Source organism: Hemicordylus capensis, chromosome 1, assembly GCF_027244095.1.
Source record: "Hemicordylus capensis ecotype Gifberg chromosome 1, rHemCap1.1.pri, whole genome shotgun sequence".
Taxonomy (NCBI): Eukaryota; Metazoa; Chordata; class Lepidosauria; order Squamata; family Cordylidae; genus Hemicordylus; species Hemicordylus capensis.
The window spans coordinates 45,662,284-45,680,701 of record NC_069657.1 but is presented as its reverse complement, the minus strand read 5'-3'; the positions used below and the strand labels follow the sequence as shown (position 1 = coordinate 45,680,701).

Genomic DNA, 18,418 nt, shown 5'->3' with positions numbered 1-18,418 from the left:
CCATCTCACGGGCATTGCCCCCACCCCTACGTCTGATGTCAGACAAAGGGGTGAGGCCAATGCTGAGAAACCCAGCAGGGTTTCATTTCAGGGGCAGGGTGGGCAGGAAGAACTAGCAGTGGTTCTTCCTGCCTGCCTCGATGTCCATGCTTGGCTTGCAGCCTGCTGAGGAGCTGCGGTGCTGGAGCAGGCTGGGCCTCTCACTGTGCGTGAGCAATGGCTGAGGAGCCAGCTGACCATGATGCCCCCGGGGAGGAGGTGGTGGTGGCAAAGAGCGGCGGGTCCCCCGATGTAAGTAGCTGATCTGGGGCTGGGAGGCCATTTTCTCCACCCCCTTGCATCTGATGTTGGACACAAGGGGCATGGCTTGGGGCACACGTGTGCTTTATGCACACAATGGGAAAACAGGGGCCCCAGGTGCACTTTGTCCCGGGAGTGAAGAGTTGGTAGAGAGAATGAAGGGGCGGCAGGGTGCTTTAGAGATTGCATCCAGGCCACCTTAAACCTTGCTACGCCACCTCTGTACATACTTCAGATAATAAACAAACACATGACGTGGCTGGAGACTCATCCCACCTTCTGTCCTCCTCTTTGAGTTAGTTTATTAAAGCTAATTGAGAGAGAGAGAGAGAGAGAGAGAGAGAGAGAGAGAAGTTGGCGATCTTCCCACCTTTCTCATAAGGAGGAGGATTTAAGTACTAAGTTACATATTTTAGTACATAGTTCAGCAATTTCACACTTGGGTTCTTTACAGACCCTTGTGTGAATGCCATTCAACCAGAGCAATCCGTTACTTTTCTAATTTCAGCAAGTCAGTTCAAAATCTAGTTATAAAACTTTATCACCTCTATTCCACATATTTCTGCTGCTGTCCTTTACACGAGGGAGGGAGGGGGGAGAGAGAGGGGGGGGGGCTCAGCAGTGAGTATTTCTCCAACATCTTGCGCTGTGAAGACAGGTGCAAAAAGAATCTGTTCAACTCTCTGCTGTTAGCTGTGAATCTTGGTTAAGAACTATCTGTGTTTAAATAAAACATCTTCTCTGGGATTAGCTTGGCCCCTCATCACTTGCTTCAGTTAAATGAAATCCAATGAAAGAGGAACCCAGCTGAGAGTTCATTGCCCAGCACCAGGTATACTCAATACAGCTAATTCTTCATGTTAGTGTAAAGCCTGGTGGTACTAATGACCCAGAGAGGCTGTAGCAGCAGGGTGAGAGCCCTGTGCTATCTTGGTACCTCTGTCTCACTGTATATTTTACAAAGGTGCTGTACTGACTAGTTGCTAGGATGTTTACTTGCACATAAGGGGAAGCAATTATCCTCTTTTTGGTTTCTTCCATGTGCATCAGCAGCTAACAGAGTAAAACTACAGGCTGTTGGGATATGCAAGAAGGAGAGATGCTGACTAACCAAGAAAGTGCAAGAATTGCCCTACAGGTAGCAAATCAATAGCTCTCCAGGTGTTCATCTACCTGCATCTCTGCTTAGTGGGAAGTGGGGATTGCTTTGACCTGAGTGGCATTATGCAGGAAAGATGGCAAGAAATGGCATGGGGTCATTTCAGTAGCTCCCATGCTCCCCCTCCCGGTTTTATTTGTGTGTCTCTTGCTAATATAAGATTTGTTCACATGACCTCTGGTAGGGTAGGAGAAGCACCCAGCCTGGGTAGAAGAGGTGGGTGCACTCCCAGTTCTCAGAGGCGTGCTTGCAAAAACCCAGGTAAGAGGAGGGGAGCATGCTCTTGTATGAGGTGGCAGCTGGGCAGGACAAGCATGCCCTGCTCAGATTCTGTCCCTAACATTTTAATGAAGTAGGAAGAAAAGCCATCCTACCCGGCTGTGGCTAGGTGCTTGGTGGAACCCCTGCCATCTCTGATGTTTCCGCCGCCACCTACACTAAAGTTACAGAGGCCCCTTTCTCTCACTGCCCCCACAGTGCCTTTAGGGTAGGGATTAGGGTTGTCCCCTTGAGGATTCCCTTTTACAAATATTCCTGAACAGGCCCACAAACCGGTTCTTAGAACCAGGGCCGGTCTGGTTCAAACTCGGACTAGCTGAACTGGACTGGCTGAACTGAGCTGGCTCGATTAGAACTGTGGTTCAGATTGAGCCAGCTCGTACAACCCTAACTGCTGCTTCTCCCATAACTGTCGCCTTGCCTACAATCATACTCCCCTCCTCCTACCTAGGTTTTTGCAAGAAACTATTGAAAACTAGGAGAGATTCAAATTTAAAAGTTTGAAGTTAAACACAGACCACATTTGAGCTGCAGGTGTAACATTGAAAAGCCTCTCTAAAAAGATGGGTCTTAAGCTGTTTTTTTTTTTTAAACCCTGAGGGAGAGAGCACAGTGAAGCCCTTTCTGAGAGGGTATTCCTGCTAAGGGGCCACAGCTGAAAAGGCCATGTCAGGTACGCACATATAAGTAATGCATATATGTTTTAGTACACAAAAGACGAAGTCAGATTTAACATTATTGGCCAAGGAAGGAGGGAAATGCACCAGTCTAAAGAACAAAAGGAGGAGAGACCTTAAAGGTATGCAAGATTTTTGTAGGGTTGGCACCAAAACATTTGAAAAAGTGAAATTAGAAGTGAATTCTGGTTCCTCCCAAGAAGAAACATTGAGAATTTTCAGGAGAAGCCTAATGAGTTTCTATAAGCCAAATGAAATTTCTCGGGAGGTTTCTGCATATCCCATTGGCCCAACGTGTTTCTTCACTAGTTTGGTCCATTCAAGGATAGCTAAAGCAGTTTTCTATATTCTCTTAAAGATACAGTGACTCTTTGAATAGCCTAGAGATTGACATAGCCTTGGCACCTTCACTAATGTTGATGGGGTCTTTATTACATTTCTACATTTTTATTCATATTTATATATTTGAGTTTTGCAGTATCCTTAGAGGTAATCTTTGCTAAAGCTGGATTGAAATACCCACCATTCGGGCAAGCCTCTCACCCCCTTTCAGCTGGCAACTACCACTTTGTTTTTCCCAGAGTGCTCTGGAGTGGTACTATGTTATGACATTGCATTTTACAGGGGATGGGGGGAATTGAAATGCCTGGCAAAAGGAACCAAGGGAAGCATTGGTGAGTTTTGCCTCCCCCAACCACCCAAATTGCAGACCTCTGAAAATGAAGTAGGTGACACAGTTTTGCTCACCTTTCTCCTTCCCAAGTTCAACTGAAAGTTCTCAGTAAAGATTTTGCTGTCTAACCCTAATTCTGCATATCAAGGCATGTTACTTGTCACCAGTTGCAGTTGCAGGGGAGTAACAGCAGGAGAGAGGGCATGCCCTCAACTCCTGCCTGTGGCTTCCAGTGGCATCTGGTGGGCCACTGTGCGGAACAGGATGCTGGACTAGATGGGCCTTGGGCCCGATCCAGCATGGCTGTTCTTATGTTCCTATAAAGTGATGCATTTGCGAAATTTGTTATTAGTGCTTCTATTTCACCTGTATCTGGTAGGCAGAACTTTAGCCTGTTAGCTAAGGTGAGCCAGTTTCCATCAGAAATTTAACTTTATGGAACGAAGCCTGTTTCCTATAGCCTTCTATTTTGGTATTCCATTAGGAAGATATTCCTCACCCCTTCTGTGTAATCTGATCATGGAAACGGATCTCCTTAACCTCGGGCAACCTTGATTTGTTTGAGTTATTGTGGGGAGAACAGCAACAATATGCAATTATTCAAACATTTGTATAAGTGAAAGTGATATTTTCATGGGATTACACTGACCTAAGCATATAAACAAATGGAGTGTATATAGTGAATTTGTGTAACTATGACATTTAGATAAGTGAAATACAGATCTTCTGCTCTAATTGCCCATCAATTTGGATTAGCATCAAGGCCCTATGAAATGCACAAGCTGCCCTGGGCATTTTCATGAAGACAAGCACCACAGAACAATGGAGAGGCAATGGTTATGAAAACTGTGCCTTCAAATAAGCTGACACAAGGTTAGTGCTTGAAACTTTAGGAGAATTTGCTTTTTGGAAAGGTTTATGCATTTACCTTGACATAAATATACCTTGACACGTGAGCAATAGGACATGTAGCAGGGAGAGGTATACCTCAAGAAAGTCCCAAAAGGAATCAAACCCTTATTTTGCCCCACCAGAGTTGCAAATGACAAAAATAATGTTTTAAAAAGAGTCTCTGAAACTTCGCCCGTCATGAAAAGAGGTTTCTGTAATAGGTAGTGAAGGCCCTTCAGAGATGCATTATAAGGCAACAGGGACATCTAGTGGCAACCTGTCTTAACTACACATGGGCATTGCCTAAGGGAATATGTCAACCTGTGTGCCCGAGGCAAGATTTCCTTCTTAATTCTACCAGACTTGGAGTAAAATGCATATTGGTAATCTGCCAAAGTGCCACACATTCTCACTTTCTGTATCTTCAGTTGATTGCAGAGAGGCTCTTTTGATAGGTTGGGAAAATCCACCTGAGTAGAGAGCTGCCCCCTCCTCCCTTTTATTATACAGATCAAAACTGTATAACACAACTTGCCAGATTGATTCTTGGAGTGTCTCAGAGTAGCAAAGCATTTCAAAGGAGTCTTGATACTATATTGTCCTCTAGCCTATATTGCTAAGCCTTAGCAGTTGCCAATATCCTTGATGTAAGAAGCGGGGGTGGGGGGTGGGAAGAAGCGTTACAGAGTTTTCCTGGGTAGTTTTTAAAAACTACATATTATTATTATTCAGCTACTTTTTGGTCTTTAGCAAACAGTACTAGCTAGTGTTCTACATCTGTCAGCTGGATCCTATGCAAGAATACTTGGAAGAAGTCCCGCGGTGTTCAGTGGACTCATGCCCAAATAATTGTGCGTAGGCTTTTATAAGGCTAACAATCCAGATGTCAGAAGCCCCACTGTGTCCAATAGAGTTTATTCCAAGGTGCCCAGATTTGCAGCCATAATTCTACCAGACTTGGAGGAAACTGCATATTGGTAACCTGCCAAAGTGTCACACATTCTAGTGTACAGATTTGTAGCCATAATCTGCAACACATGTCTGCCATCCTTTACACATTTGCCTGGGAGAAAGTCTTTTTGAAGGTCCCCAGGTAGGGCCGGGAAAGACATTTCTCTGCCTGAAACCCTAGAGAGCTGCTGCCAGACACAGTAGACAATACTGAGCTAGATAGACTAATAGTCTGACTCTCTAGACCGCTGCGTCCTGTGTGCCTCATTTAGGGAGGGGGGCATAGCTCAGTGGTGGAGCATCTGCTTTGCCTGCAGAAAATCCTAGATTCAATCCCTGGCAACCTTGGAGAAGCTGTTGCCAGTCAGTGAAGATAATACTGAGCTAGATAGACCAACGGTCTGACTCAGTGTAAGGTGGCTTCCTATATTCTTACTATGTTCCTAATGACCACACATGGGAAGAGGTGGAACAGCTGCAATCCCATGCGGCCCTAAGCTCCATTGGTTCAATGAGACTGGTCCAAAGTACACTCTACATTATGCCCATGATTAGGACAGACAGGCTATTTTTATTCACTACACTACAACCAATGGGGAAGGACTGTGTGTGTCCTGGTTGGGACCAGTAGTCTCTCTAACAGGAATTCCCTGAAGTTGTTGACTACAGCTCCCAGAATCCTCAGATGCAATGGCTTTTGCTTGGGGGGGGGGTTATGGGATTTGTAGTTAACAATATCTGGGAATCCCTGTTAGAGGAAACACTGGTTGGGACTACTGTGACAGGGGCTTTAGACATTTGCGTCTGCCATGGTCCTGATCTGGATTGGAGCCCCAGTTTGGGTGCTATTTGCCCCAGGAGGAAAGCTCCCTTTGGTACCCATTGGAGTTTTCCTCCCAGCGCAGATAGAAACCACAAGGGGAAGTATTGTAAGCTGTGGTCTGGATCTTATTTCCAAGGAAACATGCACATGACTGGGCTGTACGACAGCTATTCTGCATGCACTTAGTTAGGAGAAAGTCACATGAAATTCAGCAGCAGGCAATTTGATTTCATTCCAGGGGAATTTTGGGGGAAATGGTAAGCAAGCAGAGATAGCTATTGAGAAAAGGTGTACCACTTCAAGTTCTGCCGATGCCACTGAGACCCACAGAGGCCTGGTTTGAATTGTAAGAAATGAAAAGAAAAATGACACCTACTGTCACAGCTACCATCACAAAAGAACGGTTAGCCACACCCCTCAAGCTTGACATCATTTCTCGCCCTCCCTCAGAAATTGCCCAGTTTCATCCCTCCCTACTCCTGTCCTTTCCACATCCTTGAATTTCACCAAACTCTGCTGGAGCTTTTCCAGTGTTTTGAGTAGTAGTCTAGATTGGGTTAGAGGCAGCGTTTTTCATGGCTCCATCCCCAGCTGGTCTGGCACCACAATATTTCCTAGGCCTTTATAAATCCATCTGTGTGCCCATTGCTTATCTTAAGCTGAAATCCATTGGACTCCAAAACAATATTCTGCAAGTTAGTTCTTGACTTCCATTCTGTTTTTCTTATTACGTTTTTTATAACTGGGCAACTTTAATAAATCAATTATTTCAGATGCTTTCTTTGTCCTTTCTCTTTGAGATTTGTTGACTTTTCCATCTCCTAGCAAAAAACAATTGCTCCGTTGTTAACGTTTAGAATATTGGCTCATGTAATTTTGCTGGTCTTATTGTTTTTACATAATTCAATAGACACATTCAGGTATCTGGAATTAGTTGAGCATACACATTTATTCAGTCCATGATTCTGAATGTGTTTTGAACTCATATTACTTATTTTCAAGAGAATCACTAGAATCACTATTAACTACATAAATAAGTCTGTGAACTTAATAGATGTATTCCACCTTTTCCAAACAGAAGTAACAAGTTCACAGACTCCCTTCCCTTATATCGAAAAGCACTTTTCCCCTGACAAACAACTCCTTTGAGTTTGAAACATATTGAGAATCTTGAATTGAATAAATTTGTGTTCCATAATTTGCATGCATTTGTACAGAGAATGTTGCTCTCTTGTTGAGGTAGAAGCAAAACAAGTGGAGTTGCTTGTCGTTTTGCACAGCTGGATCACAATCAACATGTTAAGTAATAATGGAGTCCGTTCAACTCTGGTTTGCATTTTTCAGTGCAGAGGATTCAGCACTTGTATCTATGCAAGTAGAATGTCACAATTCCAAACATGCATTCCACATGACATGCATATTCACATATCAGAGTCTTTGGGGGAACTTTTTGTGGTACTTGTGCTTCTCTGGATGGTCACTTTTCTTTCCTTGTGATAATGAATACCAGCTACTGTTGTTCCTAGAAAATGTCCTGACCTTAGAGTCCCATACAGGTTCATTCCAATCCTAAGAGTTTCTTTGGGTGCTTTTTTCAGAAGTTTGCATTATTTTCTGGATTGATCTATGTTGTTTTCTGTTGTGCCTGACAGGTTGTTTATAAGAATAATGACATCCGTCTGGAGCTGTCTCGCTTGGCAAGGATTGGTGACACAAAAATGAAAATCTATGGGGAGGTGAAGTTCACATGTGAGAATGTGGCCACGCTGGACCCCATCAACTTTGAGACACCTGAGGCCTACATTAGTCTGCCTAAATGGAACACCAAGCGGATGGGTTCCATATCCTTTGACTTCCGCACCACAGAGCCCAATGGCCTTATACTCTTCACCCATGGCAAACCCCAGGAGAGGAAAGATTCCAGGAGCCAGAAGAACACCAAAGTGGATTTCTTTGCAGTGGAACTCTTAGATGGGAACCTCTATCTTCTTCTTGACATGGGTTCTGGGACTGTCAAAGTAAAGGCCACTCAGAGGAAAGCTAACGATGGAGAATGGTATCATGTTGATATCCAGAGAGATGGCAGATCAGGTATGGAGAAAAATTCCCTGGCAATAGTAGGGCCATCCTTTATTTCTCTAATACTATAGAGTCAAGATCCTGAAGAGCAGAATCCAATGAAAGTTGCATCTTGACTTGTGGTGTAACAAACAACTTACCCCATCTTTCTGTGAGGCTATGTTCTCAAAAATACGGCTATCCTGGTTAAAGGGTTAACCAGGATTGCTGATTCCCATGGAACTTGTTGTGAGAATGCAGTTTTCCCAGGCAATCCTGGTCAAACTGCTGTGGTTAACCTACATATAACCAGGATAGGTAACCAGGATCAGATCCTGGTTTTCTGTCCTATTTAATGGTTTAATCACAGTGATCTGACCAGGATTTACTGGATTATTTGGGGCATTATATGACATTCCTCAGATGTTTCAAACCCAAGAAGGAACCCACTCATTTATTCTGTATTAGGATAAATTTTGTTAGAAAGCATGGCCTAGTGTTGCTGGCAGGAAAAAAATAGAATTTTGGGGTTCAGGCTTTAACTCCTCCATTTCAGAATCCGCTTAAGCCCATTTCAAATTGAGCCCGAACTCTTCAAGAATTCAGGCCCATTTTGGAATGTATTTGCCCTGTTGCCTGGCTTTTCCGCTGCCATTTCACCTTTTTTTTGGTACCCTAATGTTTCTGCTGGCAGCTATGGCAACAGAAAGAACTTATCCATTATGACCTAGAATGCTGCCAATTATGACCTAGAATGCTGCCACTATCTGAGGGAAATGCATTTCCAGGGGTTCCTGAAATCCTCAGTAGGATTCAGGAGCTCTGACATCTACCTTTCACAAGGATCATAATGCCTGAGATGCTATTGTGTTATCATTCTTGGGCATAGTAGAGGTCATGCTGCAGATTCTCTCCAATATAAGATTTCCTTGTTGGTATTGCCAAGTAAGTTTTAGGAAAACAGAAGGGGGTGGTGAGAGGTTGGGATGTGCTTGGGTTCTATCATGCTTCCAGTGATCTAACTGGGAGAGCAAAAGGGCTGAATTTTGAAATTAGCTAAGAATAGAACAATTTGTTTTTCAGTTTATTTGAAAAAAGAATCACTTCATCAAAAATTTGTCAGGGCATTGGCTTCCTCATCATTAGTCTGGCCACATGTTGCTGCAGGGGAAACTTCTTCCAGATTTACAATTAGATCCAGCTCTTATTACAAGGAATAGAAAATAAGTACATTATTAATGTGCCATTATTTTTTTTTATTTTTTTTTACATTTATATCCCGCTCTTCCTCCAAGGAGCCCAGAGCAATGTACTACATACTTGAGTTTCTCTTTCACAACAACCCTGTGAAGTAGGTTAGGCTGAGAGAGAAGTGACTGACCCAGAGTCACCCAGCAAGTATTGTGGCTGAATGGGGATTTGAACTCAGGTCTCCCCGGTCCTAGTCCAACACTCTAACCACTACACCACGCTGGCCATGAATTCTGAGACAGGATGTGGAGGAAACAATGCTGGGATTCACTTATTCTGCATCTTCAAGGCAACTTACATTAATGGATAGGGCAGAATCCACTAGTTTACTTATGTTTTTCTTAGCAAGAGAACACATCTGAGTGTTTCTACCCTCCTAGACTTTGATGGTAACATTTTTGCATTACTTGTACCTGTTGGTACAAATTGCAGCATTTTACAGAGATGTAAATAAATACATAATCAGATCATTGATTTTTGTAGGTTGGCTCACATTTAATTAACTTGCAGGGATAAATGCAGTCTGAAGCATTTGTTAATACTTGCAGTTTTGCTGACACATGTGGCATATGCCTAGCCTCTGGACAGTGACCTTTAGTACTGGAAATAGAAGAAGAAACAAGGCAGAATCCAGCCAAAGCTGAGCATTTTAAACTGCCACTGATTTCAGCAGGAGAGTTCAACACAAGCTTTTAGAAATGGTAGATTTTTACAGGGTTGCAGGCAGTGGTAAAGCTTGAGAAGCAGCTCCTTATTTTTAAAAAAATGGGGGTGGGGAGGTAAGACTTTTAAAAAGGAGAAAAATAGGCTTTCAAAGGACAGAAAGGCACTTGAGGGGGACTCCTCAACTATTGGGGGGGGGAGGTTCTGCACTCCTGAATTTTGACTAGCTCTTGACCACATTCTTAACTTAAGGAGACTGTTCTAACCACATCATGGAGAGGCACTTTTGATAAATACCTGCTGTGAGGAACAAGATAAGTGTTGTGAGAAGCTACTTTCCTAAGGGGGAGCCAATAGATTTGTGTCTCTCCTCTCTCTACAAAAATATTAAGTGAGGATCTGCTCCTCAAACTTTCCCTCTATCTGCACCCCTATCTTTTTCTATGGTTGGAACTAGATAATTTTATTACTGACTAGCTATTTTGTCATTCATGCATATTACATACCCCACTTTTCTATAATAAGTGTCACCGAAAGTGACTTGAACATATAAAATGAATATCTATCATCATTACAAACTAGTAAAGCAGAGAATGCATTTCAAAAAACATTCAGTTGTTACATAAATTAATGTATAAACATGCAAACAGGAGTACTTGCATAATGTGTTTATTAATCATGAGGGGATCCCTAGTATCTGAATCTTAAAATATCACACTTTCTCACATGGGAGTTTTCAGTATCTAATCAGATATGAGTAGCAGCTGTACTACATACATACCCACTCCCCAGCTCTCACTTGGGAGCTGTTTATCCACTCTCTTCAACTCACATCAAGGTTGGTATCGGATGTGATACTCTCACTCTCTCCTAATTTCCCGTAATATTTATTCAAAACCTACCTTCCTTTTATTTTATTTCCTTTAGTAGTTTTCAAACTTTTTTCCTGGAGGGAATGCTTTCCACACCACTTTATTTTACTTATTTATGTATTTATTTATTTATTTGCATTTATATCCCACTCTTTCTCTGAGGATCCCAGAACAGTCTACATGGACTACTCACAACAATCCTGTGTGGTCACTGAGAAATAAGGCTGAGAAATAAGTGACTGACCTGAGTGTCTGCCATGGAAGCCTGTCCACCTCCCTACACATTGCAGAGGATTCTGGGACATTGTAGGCACATACAGATCTCAAATGGGGCATTAGCCAATCCTATTGGGCGAGTTCTCATTGTTGTTTTTCTTGAACTGAGAGTATGGCCTAGAACAAACCCAGTATTCTCCTATTGCTACACTTTGCAGGTAGAAATCAACGGAGGGAGGGCAAGCTAGCTTTCATGGGTAGTTTGTCCTCCTTTACAATCTTCTTATTGGAAAACCCCTGTTTAGCTTTGAAGGAACCTGAAATATTTGAAAATATTTGAAAAACTACCCCCATAGCGTCAAAATGAGTGAGCATTCTGCATAGCTCTAGCATTTGCTTGTTGTGCAAGTTAAAAGCAAAATCTTTGTTGCCCTGGAAGCTAGGATCGATGGGAAATATAAATGCCAGAGGTTATTTTTGAAGGAAACAGCAGCATCTCTGTCTGGCTTTAGGGTGAATTTAGTCATTAATGGGATATTTTACTGAAGTTCAACAGAGCTCAGCAAATCTTGCAATTTGGAAGATAGAGGGAAATTTAAAGTCTAAATGAGGACTAGGAGGTGTTTGAATAAAATGCAGAACCTGAGCCAATTAGTCAAGACGTTAGTAAGAAGAGAGGACCATTTCCCCTCATCTAATAAGTGAGGTCAGAGTTCCCTCATTGCATTTCTCTCTCACTGAATGGTTAGAATTTTCAACACTGCCCAACCAAATGGCTGAAAGTGTGGAGGAGGCATTGCTATGTCTGAAAGTGCCAGGGAGAAAATATTCCCCATTTAGGAAGAGCTGAAAATTCAGATGTGGACTCCTGTGAAAATTCATCAGGATGTTCCTCCGCATAAGCCTCAGTGAAATGAATGATAACTGGGAAAGTGCATAATAGTCCTCTTGCATTGTTCCCATTCCTTTGAATAGGCCGGGCACAGAAGAACCTCCCACTGGATTGTGCTGCTAGTATTTTAGTACTTGGGTCATGTAACATTTTTGTTCCTGTGGCAACCCCTGAGTATCAGTGGTCATGAAGCCATTTTTAGCAACCATTTCTTGCTGGGAAAACTACACACAATTGACATGGGTGCATGTTTTATCAGTGGCTGCACTGCACCTGAAACTGATAACTTAAACATCATCATCATCATCATCATCATCTTATATTTATATTTATTTATTTTATATTATGCTTTTCTCATAACGGTTTGCACAGAAAAACATGATGATTATATTTTTCTATTGTTTTGCTTAGATTGAGGGCCCAAAGGGCTCTCAGTCTAAACAAAACAGTACAAAACCAAAGCAAACACCAGTTACTGGTTACCTTGGTTTACCAGAGTCAACCAAGGTAAACATCAACTACTAGAGGGATGTTGTGCTGGGATTCAATATGGCCGGTTGCTCGCCCCGTTAAATATAAAGGGAATCATTGCTTTAAAAGCTATCTTTGTGCACTTAGCAGGAGTCTGACTTATTAGAGTCTGATGGAGCTAGTGTCCATGTATGTGCTAATGTACAGCTCACCATGCATTTTGCATGGTAAATGAGTACCATTGCTGGTGTGATCTGTATATTTGTACTGCGTCAGGAATGGTATTGATACTGTCCACACTGAAAGGCAATGGCTTTTTAAGTTATCAGACAGGGATCTTTCCAGGCTTACTACTTGAAATATTTTACCAGGGACTAAACTTGAAACCCTCATTCGATGCATGTGATGCTTGTACTACTGAACTATGACCTCCCCTGCAGTGTTTTTTATAATCTGAATAATGGCAGAATGTATGCTGCTCTTGCACACAGCAAGTTTTAAGCCATGTTTAAACTGGTATAATATATGTACCAATGCTGTGTGATTCAATTGCACAGAGGTGTGCCAGCCTCCAACCAACCTTTGAGATCTGCACTGGAAACTCATTCAGACACACTATCAGTGCATGTGCTGTCAAGAGTCCCAACAGCACTGGGATGTCCTGCTGAGTACCTTTGATTGAAGGGGGATAATTTTCTCTTCTTTCCAGTTCTTCTTCCACCTGACTGTCAGACTGTTGATGCAGGAGCATCCAAGGCCATGTGTAAAAATAGCCTTTTGAAGTTTCTGCATCATCACAGAGGACTGGGTTGGATGCCCTTCATATGTCTCCCAACTATCCATTTTATCATTCTCTGAATACACTGTCTAACGGTCTTAGTAGAGGGCAGTAAAGCACTTTAAGATAGGCTCTTTCTCATAGAGTGTTATCTCAGCTCTAGCATTTAGTTTCTTCCTGTACCAGAACTGATCACCTTTCACCAGGATTCAAACCATATAGAAACGTGATTTGTGTTACATCTGGGACCATCAGTTGATCATATTTCTTTATTTTTTCTTCATTCTTTCAGGTACCATATCTGTGAACAGCAGACGGACACCATTCACTGCTAGTGGGGAGAGTGAAATCCTGGATCTGGAAGGGGACATGTACCTTGGAGGGCTGCCTGAAAACCGGGCAGGCCTTGTCCTCCCTACTGAGCTCTGGACAGCCATGCTGAACTATGGCTATGTGGGCTGCATCCGAGATCTCTTCATCGACGGGCGGAGCAAGAACATCCGGCAGCTGGCAGAGCAGCAAAATGCTGCCGGGGTCAAATCTTCCTGCACCCGGCTCAACACCAAGCAGTGTGATAGCTACCCCTGTAAGAACAATGCTGTCTGCAAGGATGGCTGGAACCGCTTCATCTGTGATTGCACTGGCACTGGCTACTGGGGGAGAACATGTGAGCGGGGTAAGTCCAGGATCCTGAGCGATCTCATGTACTGAGATGAATATTGATAGGGTTGGACTGCGCGGTGTATTTATGCACTTTGCCCGACGATGCTGGTGCAGATGTATGTATTTATATACTGCCCATCCAAAAATGGCTCATTATTATTCAGAACAGTATACATTAGAACAATGGTTCAGGCTTAGCTTGGTAGTTTTACCAATAGCCATTTTTTTAAAAAAAGGGGGGGGGTCAGTTCATACAATTGGCTGAAAAGTGTGTGTGTGTGTGTGTGTGTGTGTGTGTGTGTGTGTGTGTGTGTGTGTGTTAGGGGGAAGCATCAAGTCAACCTCCTCCTTGGAGACGGAGCTATAGTTGGGCAGATGGGTTCAAACAACCCAAGCTGGCCAGCTCCTGAGAGCTGCCTGGCACGCCCACCCACCCCCAGCTCCAGGTAGCCTCATTTCCCAAGGTTGCAGGCAGGAATCTCTCTCAGCCCTATCTTGGAGAAGCCAAGAAGGGAATTTGAAACCTTTTGCTCTTCCCAGAGCAGCTTCATCCCCTGAGGGGAATATCTTGCAGTGCTCACACATCAAGTCTCCCATTCAGATTATATGTTTGCTGATTTTGCCTCACATATGGTGGGGGAACAAGTTTTCACCAGTCTGCCACAGAATGCATCTACCTTATCCTTGGGCAGACATAAATTGGTGTGATGTTTACTTAAAATACAATGCCCAGAAGCCTGAACAGTGTGATCAATATTTCATTTTCAATTAGGAACTGACCATACATTTTGGGCCCAAACACCTTGAATTTAATGTTCATACACTCTACTCAGATGTTATGCCCATGAATGGACATCTGGGAATGTTAGAAGTGTGACAGGTATGCCTGGTGGGAACAGCAGCAAGATGCTATATCATCTTCCCCATCACTTCCCCTTTGCAACTGGAAGAAAGATGATGAAGCATACTGTCTGATCTGGGTCATGGTGGGAAAGTTATTACCTTTTAAAAAATATTAAATACTCCCAACCAATAAGTCTGGAACAACACATACAGGTAGATTATGAATTGTGGTAGATTATGAATTGCACTATACATTGGATGGCCTAAAAATGCTTCCTTGCCACTTTTTGTGACTTAGAGAAAGGCTTCAGTATAGTATAAAGTTTGGACACATGCTTAAGTTTTAATTAGGGATGAATTATAGTGGCCCCAAACAATTCCATGCATTTGCAGGAGCATGCTGAATATGTTTTAATGCAGACACATGAAAGAAAGGAAAACATACTTTCCCCCTTACTACGAATTGGCAGGGTGGGGTGTGGGGTGGAGGGAGCTTTGATGTGGCACACAGGTTCAAAGAATCTGTACCTGGCTTGCTCTGCTCCCCTCCTTCGCCTCCCTTCCTCTGTTGGGCAGTGAGGGCGGGAAAATCTCACTTAATCGGCAGCAAACGTAGCTGCTCAGTTCATCTCTGTGCATGCCTAGAGGCCATTTGAGGGGTTAGTACAGCACAAACATGCCATAATACCCCTCTCAAATGGCCTCTGTATATGCGCAGAGACCAACTGAGTGATAGGGGGCAATGCAGCCTCCGCGTGGGATGCTGTGTTGGGTGCCTCCATTCCACACAGACTTCCGGATGTGGCTAAGTTTTGCCAGATAATTTAAATTTTTCTGCCCTCACGGAGCGGCACTCACCGGCTGCTACTGCCGCCGAGAGAAGGACCACACCATCACCACCAGGGTAGGGAGCGCACCGCCACTGCAAGGGAGGGGCTGCCCATCGGAACACGCTATGCCACTGCTATGCATTGTTCTGGTAATTGAGATCTTTGAGTGTCTGGGACAAGTTAATCAAGGAGGACTGAAGTTCAGCTGTACCAAGGGCAGATCTATAAGAGACTGGCGGAGCTTTCTTGGGTACAGTGGATGTCAGACCACCATTTTCTCATTGTGTCTTCTGACTGGTCACTTAAAGGTGTCTGATTGGGGATATATGAAGAACAATTATTGCTGGTGCAGGCAGCCAAGACACATCCATTCTTGGTTGGGTGAGAAGGAGCTTAGCAAATGTAAGACAGTTGATCTATACACCGCTCAAATTCCAGACGGTCTCATTAATTGTCATCCCTGTATTGTTCCTGATGTCGTGCTCAGAATGAACAGGGTTTTTAAAAAAGGAACTAAATGAGTAGCACAAGGTCCTCATAGTAAGAAAATGGAATCTTCCCATTTCCTGAATTTTTAAAGGCAAAATTCTTGGTAATATAATAAGATTAGAATTAAGATTGGAATCTCTGTGAAGTGCTCCTATGAGGCTTTCACTACGAACCACTGGCAGAATCCCAGCTCTGTCTTCTCTTTTCTCTCCCCCCCCCCGTACCTTTAGAGTATATGCCGAGGTTAAAGAAGCATGCCAAGGTATCAGTTGCCTGCAGCTCAGGATGATATATGTGTCTGTGGCCGTCACTTTGGCCCAGGGCATTGGACCAAGTCCTTCTGATTCCAGAAGGTCCATGCTGATCTCAGTCCTCCTGATTCAGCGATTATAGGAGTGCTCTGGAGGCCATGGGGTGAGAAAGAAGAGGAATTGCTCTGACAATTGACAAATCATCCCAGCACTCCTTTTGCTACAGTGCTGTGTCAGTCAGCTTGCTTTGCCCTCATGAGAGCTATGGGCCCTTTTCAGCCAAATCTGTTCTGCTGGTGGAAAGAGAATGACATTAGCCTCCTCCCATCACGGGGAGAGCTCTTCCCTCTTCAGACGAGCCTCATCGTAACCATGTATGGTAGGGCACGCAGTTGAGTGATGAAGGGGTGGGACTCCTTCCCCCTTGACTCCACTGCATGTGGCTACAGTGGGGCTTTTTAAAAATCAGGCTATAATTGAGAGGGAATCGAGATTGCTCCACCATGTCCCCTTGGAGCTACTAGACCCAGACTGCATTGCTTTAGGCTGGAATTCTCATTTCCTTTCAGCAGGCTCTAAAACAGCCTTCACATGCACTGCCACACCTCAGCCCACTAAACTGGTGCAACTTTGTCTTAGTCATAGCTTTCCCTGCTCTGTGAGTTCAAAGTGGGATTGAATCAGGCTCCAGGATAAGTAGCCCCCAGTCTCTTTTCCCATCAGTTGTCATTTGGAGCTAGAGTCTTGCGGACCTCTGCACATGATGGGAAGAAGAGGAAAGTCCTGTCCCCTTTGCTAAGCAGGGTCCAGCCTGGTTGTATAGGAATGGGAGACTACATGTGTGTGCACTGTAAGATATTCCCCTCAGGGGATAGGCCACTCTGGGAAGAGTATCTGCATGCTTGCATGCAGAAGGTTGTAAGTTCCCTCCCTGGCATCTCCAAGATTGGGCTGAGGGAGACTCCTGCCTGTAACCTTGGAGAAGCCGCTGCCAGTCTATGCCAGATGGACCAATGGTCTGACTCTGTATATGGCAGCTTCCTATGTTCCTATGCTGCAGCAACCTTGCTGAGGCTAAACAGGTATGGCTCTGGTGCATACCTGGGTGGGAGGCCACCTTGGACCCCTTAGTCTACAACCTTGAATTCCACCGTGGAAGAAAAATGGGAAATAGATATATTGTGTTGTGTATTGTATGTATGTAAAAGTTGCCAGTGTACCTTTTATTTTGTTTATTTAAAACACTTATATATCACTGTTAATTGATTTTTCAAAGTTACAAAGCAAAAACAATAAAATCATGGAGTGCAATTAAAAACTCAGCCAAACAGCACAGGAAGGACAATCCAGAGCAAGCAGTCCATTCTCTACAGCCAGCTGAAACAAAAATGTTTCCCTGCCATTGGAAGGACAGCAGGGAAGAGAGAATCCCGTTGTACCAAGGCCATGGGACGGTTGGAATGGGCCCAGGGACAAAAAAGTGAAGATGGGCCCCTCTTCTCCAGAGAGATGTGAGGGGAAGAGCAAAGAACAAGCTGTCACCCAGCTGATGGCCCCCTCCCTCAGGGGTCTACATAAGAACAGCCCTGCTGAATCAAGCTCAAGGCCTATTGGATCCAGCATCCTGTTTCACACAGGGGACCACCAGTTGCCTCTGAGAGGCCCACAGGCAAGAGATGAGGGCATGCCCTCTCTTCTGCTGTTGCTCCCCTTCAACTGGTATGTAGAGGCATTCTGCATCTGAGGCTGGGGGGTGACTTATAGCCCTCTGCCTAGAAATCATTGATAGACCTATACTCCGTGAATTTATCGAGCCCACTAAATGCCTAGGGACATTTGTTCCCTTTTGTACAGTTGTAGCTACACCCCTGATCAGGGGTGCTACAGGAAGGGTCCTACTTCTGATGGAGATTAATGTAGTATCTGCATAAGGTTAAGGATAAATTTGCATAATTTATTGCTCTGCATAAATTAGAGCAGAGCCTCATCAGAGATCTCAAGTGCCAGAGGGGAGGGGTTCATTTGAGAGGAGATATTCAAGTAATCGGGACACAAGCTGTTTAAGCCTTTAAAGGTTAGAAAGTCTTAGGTATGCAGGTGATGCTTCTGCCTGTCATGAGATCATCAATGGACTAGATCCCTTTCAGGGTCAGTATCTGTCAGTCTTCTTGTAGTTTCTATGCCACAATGTTATATAATAGGCAAACCATGCAACTGCTTGATATCAGGAAGTGTCATTATGGCCCAGTTTGTTTTGTCTGTTAGACAATGAGGAGCAGATATGCCAAGTGCATAGCTCTGCATTTTACAGTTTGGCATCCAAGAGGTAACATTTATAAGCAACCTGGTGGCTAAGATGAGAAAATGACCCCTACCCAATTACTTGCC

General features: G+C 43.7%; 1 protein-coding gene across 46 annotated transcripts in view; it reads left to right on the top strand.

Moving 5' to 3' along the window:
- The window catches only part of NRXN3 (neurexin 3), a 1,829,497-nt gene that overhangs the window by 553,630 nt on the left and 1,257,449 nt on the right, over positions 1 to 18,418 (top strand). For all 46 annotated transcript variants that reach the window (XR_008306051.1, XR_008306106.1, XR_008306104.1 and 43 more), the window contains 2 exons: positions 7,406 to 7,844; positions 13,247 to 13,630. Coding sequence is in view for 41 of the 46 variants with exons in the window: in XM_053245247.1 (XP_053101222.1) it covers positions 7,406 to 7,844; positions 13,247 to 13,630 (823 nt within the window). In the remaining 5 variants the exon portion in view is untranslated. The remainder of the gene's footprint in view (positions 1 to 7,405; positions 7,845 to 13,246; positions 13,631 to 18,418) is intronic.